At 40.0% G+C, this 10713-nt stretch overlaps 2 protein-coding genes across 2 annotated transcripts; both read right to left on the bottom strand.

The window, feature by feature from the left end:
• Positions 1-1087: 1087 nt before the first annotated feature.
• On the bottom strand, positions 1088-3109 carry ccr9a (chemokine (C-C motif) receptor 9a). Its single transcript, XM_067252817.1, has 3 exons — positions 3032-3109; positions 2814-2854; positions 1088-2586 (listed from the first exon to the last, which is right to left on the bottom strand). Coding segments are annotated over exons 1-3 (1089 nt in total). The 5' UTR covers positions 3033-3109; the 3' UTR covers positions 1088-1539.
• A 2756-nt stretch (positions 3110-5865) lies between these two features.
• On the bottom strand, positions 5866-10637 carry zgc:136930 (uncharacterized protein LOC563946 homolog). The gene is made up of 9 exons (XM_067252818.1): positions 10249-10637; positions 9938-9998; positions 9729-9824; positions 9000-9179; positions 8627-8752; positions 7556-7776; positions 7382-7425; positions 6268-6300; positions 5866-6013 (listed from the first exon to the last, which is right to left on the bottom strand). The coding sequence occupies exons 1-9, from the start codon at positions 10620-10622 to the stop codon at positions 5958-5960; spliced, it is 1191 nt and encodes a 396-aa protein (XP_067108919.1). The 5' UTR covers positions 10623-10637; the 3' UTR covers positions 5866-5957.
• Positions 10638-10713: the final 76 nt, after the last annotated feature.

Genomic DNA, 10713 nt, shown 5'->3' with positions numbered 1-10713 from the left:
TAATGTAGACACTAATATGATATAAATAAAAGGGTCCTATATAGCACATTAATAAACGGAACTGAAAAATAAATAACAGCTTTGTAGCTCGCAAATATTTTAATTGACGACTGTGAATGTTGCTCTCTTATTTTCAACTTCGTGCAATTAGTAACACTTTTTGGGCCAAACTAGAATTAACTTCCTAGTTTGTGACCCATACATATAGTGTCTTTTAATGTAAGTGGCACTAAGTGGCTAAATTCTACTACATCAAAACATTCCGCCAAATAAGCCCTTTGCAGGCCTTGCAACACGAGTTTCTTGTGGAAATTCAAGAGGCCACAGAAAGCTTGAATTCTCAAACTATTTTCAAGGTCATGAGAACAATATTATATTTCTCTTCAAAACCACAATGCTATTCTATGGTAGTTCCACAGGAGTCCCTGTTTTAAATTTGAAGTAAGCAAACCATCTATAATTGTTACCTATTGAAACAGGGAAAAGGCGTTTGAGACCTGATGGCTATGGAACCACATTAGTCCACTGGGTGGCGTAATCAGGGAGCTAAAATGTAGCAAATAGTTACAAATTGCTGGAACACACAATGTTAGCGATCATGTCCTCATTTTGGCAGTTTGATTAAATATATTTTAAAAATTACATAAAGAAGGTAATGTAAAGCTAATGGAAGTAACTACTCTACCTATTATTTAAATTTAAATGTACATCAGGCAAATCTCTATCTTAATCACATTTTTCATTACATTTGCTGTCGAAAGAGGTATCAGGTGTGTACAGGGATTAAAAAAGGTTTTCCTTGCCATTTCAAGGTGTCACAAAGGGGCTTGGGCTTTGGGGGCTTGACTGGTTATCAACTTTAAATAGATTCTTTATATATACTGAGAAGACTTGTTATTAATGTTGAATAAATACAAATGTATTATATCATTCAGGGATCTACAGCATCGGGTCAAATTTATGCTGTTACTTAGTTACAAAAATATTATATAATGAGTAATACTTGTCTTATTGTTTCTACAGTTTGGAAGTGATACACCAGGAAGCCATCTGTTGTGGTGTTTAAAAAAAAAAGGAGGGAAGAAAGGAAGGAAAAAAGTGTGCCTTTTTATTTACAGGGCTTTAAGCGAGAACAACATTCCAAATATATAAACACAGTAAAACCTCCTAAAAGGCACACGTAAATGGTACATCTCAATAAACACCTGATATACATGTTTTTGACTCAGCAGTGATACAATCAGAGTGTTCAAACAGGAAGATGTATTATGGCTTCACAACATAGCTTCACAAATCTCCCTGTAGTCCATATTGTCTTAAAGTTCAGGAGAGGAGAGCATGTTTTGTATCACATACTGTAAGTCAATCACAAGCCTTTGTATTTGACATTTACAACAGTCTGAGACACAAAGAGGAGCTCTATTTTCAGGCTCTGTCTCTTAAACCCAGCTGGGCTACTTCAACTGTGTAATCATTCTTTCTGCAGCAGCAGGGATACAGAGTCTTGCTACTTGCCACGGGTTTACGCATGTTTCCCCTTCATAAGGAGAGCGCCTGAGTTGTGTCTGTGTCCGACATGACCGAGGAACGCATGTGTCCTCCTTTTTTAATGAGCTTGGTGTGCCAGCAGCAGCAATATGACCGGAGAAGTTTGATCACGTCCCTGCGGAACCGTACCCCAACAAAGGCATACAAGAATGGGTTAAGGCAAGCATGGGTGTATGCTAGGCTCTTCATCATTTGGCCTGCCATGTCAAATTGCTTTGCTGCCTCACAGTTGGTCATGGTGATGTTGGTCGCTTGAGTGGCTTCCACCACCAGCACGCTGTTGTAAGGCAGCTGGGAGAGGACAAACACAGCCACCACCACAAGAATGACACGTAAGGCTTTGTGTTTTTGGAAGTTTCTGGTTTTAAGCAGAGTGCGGATGATCTGGGCGTAACAAAGGATCATGATCAGGAAAGGCAGACAGAATCCCATGCAGATCTGCAGCACCAGAACCATGATCTTGGTCTGGTTGCCTTTGTTGTCTTCATAAACCATGGTGCAATAATGGCTGCCGTCCTGAGGTTTGGAGGTTGCAAAGAGGAACTCAGGAATGGCCAATGCCACAGCCAACAGCCATACAGAGGCGCACACCATCTTGCTGTACATAAGCCGCTCCGTCTTAGAGTTCTGTGCCCAGGTGGGCAGGACAATGACCACATAACGGTCAATGCTGATGCAGGTGAGCAGGAACATGCTGCTGAACAAGTTGATCTTGTAGAATGCAGAGGTGACCTTGCAGAGGCCAGCCCCGAAACCCCAGCCATCGGTGGCCTCTGAGGCCCAGAAAGGCAGAGTCCCCAGGAAAAGGAGGTCGGCTACTGCCAGATTAAGCAGGTACATATCTGTCATAGTCTTGAGACGCTGACGAAAATGGAGGTAGATCCAGATCACTGTCAGGTTGCCCAGTCCGCCCAGGATGACAATGGTCCAGTAGAGGGGGGGCTCGTAATACCCACGGAACTCCCTTACAGAAGATTTGTCGCACATAAAGTTATCTTCATAATCATCTGCTGATGGGGTGATGGAGTCATAGACATTCTGTGATTCAAGACAAAAAGAGGGTGGATATTACCAGTTTGCTGGTTTACATAATGTAATATTTACTTAATGTGCCTGGTATTACATGAAAAAAGTCGTATTTAATACATCTAAGAGAAAATGTATGGGGTAGTTTCATAAAACAGTATTGAAAGATAAGTGCCTATATTGACACTCACATGACACAAACATACAGTACAAATATTATGAATAGTGGATGTAAATACCTCCATATCTGCTGTTGGAGTGCCCATACTAGAAGTTGTCACTGCAAAAAAGGGAAGAACATTTCAAAGTTTTCACCATATTTAAGATAGGTTGTGTTTTTTGAAGGACAATGCATCGGAAACAAGCATGTAAATACAAACTACAGTAGCTTAAAGTTTTTTTGAGAGCAAATTTGGTTTCAAAAGGAAAAACCAAGTCAAAGCAACAGGATACTTACTGCTTTCTCTGCTTTTGTGAGCAGAATTGAAAGAGTAAATATAAACAGTTTTTCCGTTGCCTCTTGATCACCTTGTTGTTGTCTGGCTACTGTCAGTCTTTGCACAAGCTTTTGAAGGCTTCAGAAAAAACCACAGTGACGTCAACAGTCAACAGTCAACAGTCAAAGCAGGAACAGTGCAAAGTTTCAGAAACAAGTTTCCTTTTTTCCATGAAGCTTGCAAAGTAGAAGTAGCGAATTTAATTGAATGAGTTATTACTCATCAGGGTGCTTTACTGATTTTTTGCAAGATTAGGCTCAACTTTGTTCCCACTATGAATCTCATGGAGTCAGCTGAGACCAGGGTTTTACCAGGTAGTCTGGCGTTTTCATGTCAGCTAACTGAACTTTAATGTCCGACAGGTTGCCATATTAGGTTACATACTTTGCATGCCTTACGTCTCTTCTAGACAAATGTGTATGTAGTAAATGTTTCTGTATTATATGTATGTCTGTGGCACGTGCAAGCACTACAACATAAACACATAGGCTCCTCCCACCTAGACACATGTGGGCCATGAAATTAAGAGAAGTTGCCTCAGCCAGTTTCACTACTTTCCCTACTCACTATGTGCATGCAAAAGAAAACATATTAGAAAGTGCAGTTTTCCCAACCAGCCAGCCTCTGGCTAGCCTGCTGTTGCTTCTGGCCCTGTTTGCAGATGCAACAGGGCTAGAAGCGTTGTAGCTCTAACAAAGCTAGCAGCGACAGATGACAAACTGCATAGCTGATATCATCTTAAAATCATATTTGGGCATCTCTGTGCTTGCCCTTAACTCGTCTTGAATCTTCTGCAGAAGAATGTATACAGTATTTTCTTGTCTCAGGGCATATTTTAGATTTCTCAAAGGTAACTGAACCTTGTTGTTCTGGTAATAAGATACAGTTAGGCATTTTTTTCTGAAATAAGATGCAGGGTTTAGTGTACACTATGCCAAGTGGTATTGTTTAGAACAGCTAAAACGGTTCTATTTATTTTCATTGTATTCTTTCTAACTTTCCCTTTTTGTTCTTTGCGGAACCTTGCACAGATGGTTTTACCAGACAGAGGTTCTGTAGTTTTTCATGCTATTGTTCTCTGTACTGTAACCCACAATGGGGTTCTCTTCACAAGGACAAACAGGTTTAACTCTAATTTGTACTACATAAAGGGACAATAATAAATGTAATAATAACTATACAGAAACAATACAGAAAACCCTTCTCTCTCTGTGAAGGTTATGGTTGTGAAAGTTGACTCTTTTTTTTTTAACCCTTGTGTTCTCTTCGGGTCATTCTGACCCATCAGTCATTGTTACCCACTGTCATATTGCGACAACTTTACTGCATACAAAAACAAAGTGAAGCATTTTCTTTTAACCGTCGGGCTGTCTCAGACCCTCCACATTGCGAAGGTTAAAAGAAAACACAACAATGGTTCGTTATGAACCTTTTGGTCATGTGACCCGAAGGCAGCACAAGGGTTAAGTGACTTTGGACAAGAGACAAAAAAAGGCATCACACCATCAGACACAAAAACAACTTGTCATCTGCATCTGTCTCTCAGGAAGTTGTGTAAAGCTCACGTGAAAACACATTTTGCAACATTTAAAATTAGTTGTCATTGTAAATCTCAAGTGAAAACACATTTTGTAACTTTCAAAATCAGTTATCATTGTATGTTCGCTTTAGATAAAAGCGTCTGCTAAATGAATAAATGTAAATGTAAATAAATGTATGTTAGCCACATGGTTTATGATGGAGTGTATATGAAATACATTGTTGGCTTTATTTATTACCAGTAATTGTTTTGCTAAAACAACAAGATCAGATTTTCTAAAAGGTCTATAGGTCTTAAAAATGTGTCCTATCTAACCAACTACCAGTCCACAATATGGTTAGGTGTTTGGAGGCCAAAGTCACAAAATGTACTTTTAGACTTGTACCTAAACTTTAAAATAACCAACCGGAACCTTGTGGTCAAAAGTGTGGTTGGCAGTGTTCTGCACATGCTGACACATGAACTTGCACATGTTCTTTCTTAATAGGTGAACATTTGTACTATGACAACACTATAAGTTCTTTTAACATAAAGGAAAAGCAAACATTAGCAGATCACAAAGATCCCAATCATGAGACAAAAAACCACTGCACTATACTTTCACTGCACTTTACTTTCAGCATATATTAGGGTCTGTATATTTACAGTATGTTATGTCTGGATATAGAATCTTATATAGGATATTTATATATAGAAACATTCTGGATCATATTTTGTTGAAGTTGATTCCAGCTCTGACCTGATGCAAGATAACAGAAAGGAAATCTTGTGTTTCATATGTTGGTCATGTTATCAGGTGGCAACAGACGTGACAAGAGGATTGCGTGACAGGATTTTTTTTTTTTTCAGTTAAGGGGGGGGGATGGTAATTAAAGTGAAAAGAAAGAACTCACTTTGTCTGTCTATGCTGTGAACATTGTGCGGTGTACCTTTCATGAGGCATTGCATGAGAAGCTCAAACCACAAAAACAACCCTGTTAGAGATGGAGCAAACTTCCTTTGTTTACCTCCTGAACTACCAATTATTTTTACTCTTAAGGTTTCTTATATTACTAATCCTATTCCTTAGCTACATATCCTAAAGTAATGTAACATTCAATGCCCAATCAATAACAAAATACCATGTATCTTTAGCGGTTCATAAGTAAGTAATTTTCATCTATTCAAGTAAAACAATAGCATCAAAAATATGCTATCCAAATATCTCTATAATTTGTTGGCTAATTAAGTCAAGAAAATCATTTAACGGTTCATGATACGTTTTTATTTGGTACAGGAGCTTGTCATACAGAAAGCTGATGGGTTAGGCTGAAGGAAGACCTAGCCTCCAGGGAACCCAGAGAAGATCAGTTGGATTCTGATTCATCCGCTGATTCAGAAATTACTGATGTCTCCGTATGTTCTAAGGATTTACAGAGGAGAAAAAGAAATAACACATTAGAAGTCAGGTTTGATACATGAGTCAAATCACTTTTAGCTTTGAATCTGTAATGCGCTTATGTGCCTTCGGTACTGTTCTAACCTTTTGCTGGCAGCGAAGTTATTTTGATACTGAAGTACATTTACAGTCTGATCATTTAAGATGGAGCTTAACAAGCAGAACAAACAGCCTCTAAATATGGACAATTATGAACAATTACAAACGAAAGGTCTAACCTGTAACAATCTCTTTGACCTGGATACTCCCACCTGCAGCTAAAGAGGGATAAAGGAGATATGTACAAAATAAGAAAGAGACCAAGAAAAAGCTAGTGCTCTTTGGTTTTGCGTCAAATATGTGTATACAATTTGTGTGTTGGGTAGAATGATTATCCGGTGGTGAGTTCCTGAGTCTTCCATGAGCATGTGAAGCAGTCTTCCATGAGCATGTTAAGTAGAGCAATGGAATCCTTTTTCGGACCAGTTCCAGTGTGAACTTGCCTTTAAGGGCGTATCTAGGCACACTGTGCTCAGGGGAAGGGGATAAAGGGGAGCCCTGGGGGGTACTGGAGTGCAAAGCGTCCCAGCCTGCAGAGATGGGAATGTGCAGGTGAATGAAGGTTCCATCCACCCTCTCCACTCCCCCAGGGCTTTTGACTTGACAGTGTATCAAGAAGGATTGATTCAAGCTTCTGGCAGACTGTTTACGTGTGGAATATAATATTTGTACATTATATTTGTATCTAACTTGCAAACATCCTCCCATAGGTTTAAGCGGAGATGGCTTCAGTAACTTTTTCTGATTTGCTCTTCACAGTCCTTTGGAGCATGTTTTGAATACCATCTCCCAGTGACAGAATAAATGGACGAACTACATCCTTTTGTGTCAGAAAGTTCACAAAAAATAGGAGAACAGCAAAGCTATGTTTGCATGCTTTTCCTAAAGAAAAAATATCAGGCTTCAGTACATAGTATAATCGCTTCAGTTGTGCTTTCAAAAATTATTTCCTAGTCCAGAAGTTTCTAGACTGATCTTAGAGGAGTTGACCTTTTATAGGATGGACAAAAGGATGGAGGATATAGCACAGTGTACAAAGCACTTGAGTGTAGATCAAGTTATAGATTCAATCCCCCCCTTGTACTGGTACTGTACTTCACTGTGGAAAATATAGTATCTACTCTACCCTACAGCATTAAAAGGTAATTACACCGAATCTAACAAACCCTGATAACTTGAAGGTTATGGCAGTTACTATGTGGTCAGTGGCTTTACTTTTCAAGCGCTCCCTTAGCTCAGCAGACAAATTCCAAAATAAAACAATGAGTAGGGTTATGGTTGAATGTATCCTACCTGAGAAAGTGTAAGAGGTTTCTGTGAAGGCTGTGTCAGGCAATCTGGGGAGGGGAGGATTATTAAATTATATTTGCATCTAGCAACATAACAAGCCATGCTATGCATGTAATCTCTAGCTCTACAGCTAATGGAATTTTGCAATGAAATAATAAAGCTATTGGTTCCACTTACTTGAGGTCATCTCCTTCAAGCAGCTTTCTGTATGTAGATATCTCCACATCGAGAGCCAGCTTGACATCCAGAAGTTCTTGGTAAGCCAAGATCTGCTTGTGGAGGTCTGATTTAGCCACTTCAATGGCTGATGTTAGGCTGACAATTTGAGCCTGGTAGTCAGCCATGCCCACGCTGGACTGAGCCTGGGCCTCTGCTAAGCTCTGCTCTAGGGACACATTCTGATAACAGGGATGGGGAGGAAAGAGGAACAAGTGGAGGATTGTGAGACCCAAGCAAGAAAACTAAGAGTCTTGGTTGAACTACTGTATTTTGGGGGTGAATACACATTTAATTATCAAATTAGGGATGGGCAGGGTTGAACAATTAGCTTGGGTTGTAACCTACACTATTCTACCATTCAGTATTTAAACATATTTGAAGAATAGGAGCCACCATTTACTTCACCTTAAATGGTACCATATGGTACCTCTTGAAAACTGTATTTTAAAGCAGTTCTACATTAACATTAAGTGTAACTATTGTAGAAAAAAGTGTACACTCCTCGTGTGGAAGAACAACTTTGTACCAGCCATGCCATCTAGAATGATAGGTACTTTCAAATCATCCACCACTTCCGTTATCGTTGGTTGGTGACTTCCTGTTGTGATTTTTTAAACGTAAACTGGCTTGCGCTGGAAATTGGGGTCAAATCGGTTAATTCCTGTAACTGCTTAACTTTGAGATGTGATATTGAACAGTTGTCAAAGGCCTTGCTAACAAATCTGTTCACACGATTTGTTTCTGAAATGATAAGACAGTGGATTTGGCTCCATGTAACAGCTCTGTAGCACTGATTTAAAAACATACTAAAATGAATGAATTAAGTGGCAGTGTACTGTTAGTGATGTCAAAATGTCATGGTCTTGCTTTTTTATTAAATGAGTATGTTGTTAAAACAGCAACAACATGGTAATATAATCTGTTTAGTATGAATGGGCCTGACATGGATTCTTTGCTAATATAGTATCAATTATAAGCCTGGTTATTGGTGTATGATATATGAAAGTTTGAAATGGAAGGTTTACTCACAGCAGAAACCAGGCCTTGAAGTTCTAAACTAAGAGCCTGCAATTCTTTCCTGGACCCAGTAATCTCCAATTTAGTGGAGGATATGGCCTCGGAACTCTTGGCGTTAACAGCATGCATCTCATCCATCTGTAATGTGTCAGTATAACAGAGTTTAATGCAATGACCATTCAACAGTACAGAACATATACTGTGTGGTCTTAATGTTTCATGGAATTATAATTATTATACTTAAAAGGACTTTGAAACGTTAGTTTCAAATGCCTGTGTCGTGTTAAATCTATAATGATCTACAGAGCATTGTGAATGGTGAGTGAAGTTCACCTGACTTGGCTAGAAGGAAAGAGGCTGCTCAGTAGTAGTGTCCACACCATACCTTCAGCTTGTAGTATGCATCGGCTTCCTCCCGATGTTGATGCACAGACTTCTCATACTCCATCCTTATCTTGTTGAGAGCCGAGGAGATGTCGAAGGACTTGCCTGTGTCCACCTCAATCATGGACACAGACGTGTCCATGGCTGTAGTCCCCAGTTTGGACTGTAGAGTGGACAGTTCCTGTGTTGACACGGGTAGTCGATATGAATAGAATATGGACAAATGACAGTCTTTGGATGAGGTTAGGTGATGCTATTATCAACAGCTTGAAGTATTCATAACTTGAAATCATACATGTTTCATGTTGACTCTTTAAATCCCTCTTTATTTTACCTCATTAAAGAGGGAGATGGAGAGGGGAATGGAGACATCTTAAAGCAATGCAAATCAAAACATTGTGGCTGATACACTGAGAACCTGTTCTGAACAACAGTGACATCTGGCGTATGTGTACTGCAAGCCACTGCAAGTGGCTGCATGCATTTGGCTTTAATATCGAGACAAGCAGATCCTTCCCCACACCTTTACTTGTATTTACAAAGGAGTAAATAATAATAATACAAAATTATACAAATACATTTGTGTGGTGCCACATTCACTTATCTATGTGTTTTATCATAGGCCCACTTTGAATTCATATAGTTTAATAAACCTTGCATCTTCTATACTAATATTGTGTTTATCTAACCTCCTTACGGTCATATAAGGGGTGCATTTAGCTGTCAGTACCTCATCCTGTGTCTTGGTGACAAACTCGAGATCGTTCTTCAAGCTGCTGTACTTGGCATCCAAATCAATGCGTAGGTCTGATGCTACCTCTACGTCCTTAAGAAGCGATAGCAGCATAAGCGTTCAAACATCATGCATAACCATTTACATTCAGATGTATTGAATTATTAATGATATTTTCTTTGCAATCTAACGGTTCCGGATTTTACCTTCTTCATGGCAGCAATGTCCGATTCAAGCTGGAATTTCACACCTTGTTCGAAGTCAAATCTGCAAACGTCAGTAAACTTTCTATATTTCTGTATATATTTCTGTAATCATGTACATTTTGGGCCAACTTGTTTACTGTACAACCTGTATGCCTGTGTACAGATCAACCTGTTATACTGCGGTTCACTTGTTGAGATATATATGAATTTTAAAGAATGCATTCCCTGGTGGGTTTTTATGCATAAAATTACTTGAGTGCAATTGTTACATTTCACATTGGGTGCAGCATGGCACTGAAATGTACACTTACTTGGCTTTGAACTCATGGGCTGTTCCACGGATGTTGTCTAGCTCAATCTCCAGTTTGACGGTGTCGAGGGTGAGGCCCTCTAGGGTGATGCGGTACTCGCTGAGTTGTGTCTCGCACTCTGTCGTGGTTATGGAGGCCTCCGGCCCCATATCAGTACCCCCGGTCAGTTGGGACAGCCTGGCTTCCAAATAAGTGTTCTCTTGCTGGAGGGCCTTCACTTTGGCCATGTACGAGGAGAAGCGCTCGTTCAGCCCAGATAAGGTGTGCTTCTCAGCTGCCCGGGTCAGCACAGGGGCGAAGGTGGGTCCCAAAGCAGGCCCTATGGCCAGTGCGGAACCAGCGCTGATTCCTCCTGATGCCATAGTGCGGCCCATGGCAAAAGCAGGGCTGGCCATCAGAGCTCCGCCACCACCACCACCACTAGCCAGAGCACCTCCAAATCCTAGCCCGCCCCCAGATCCCACA

This window comes from Osmerus mordax, chromosome 16 (genome assembly GCF_038355195.1).
Source record: "Osmerus mordax isolate fOsmMor3 chromosome 16, fOsmMor3.pri, whole genome shotgun sequence".
NCBI classification, from domain to species: domain Eukaryota; kingdom Metazoa; phylum Chordata; class Actinopteri; order Osmeriformes; family Osmeridae; genus Osmerus; species Osmerus mordax.
This window is presented reverse-complemented; position numbering and strand designations above follow the sequence as displayed.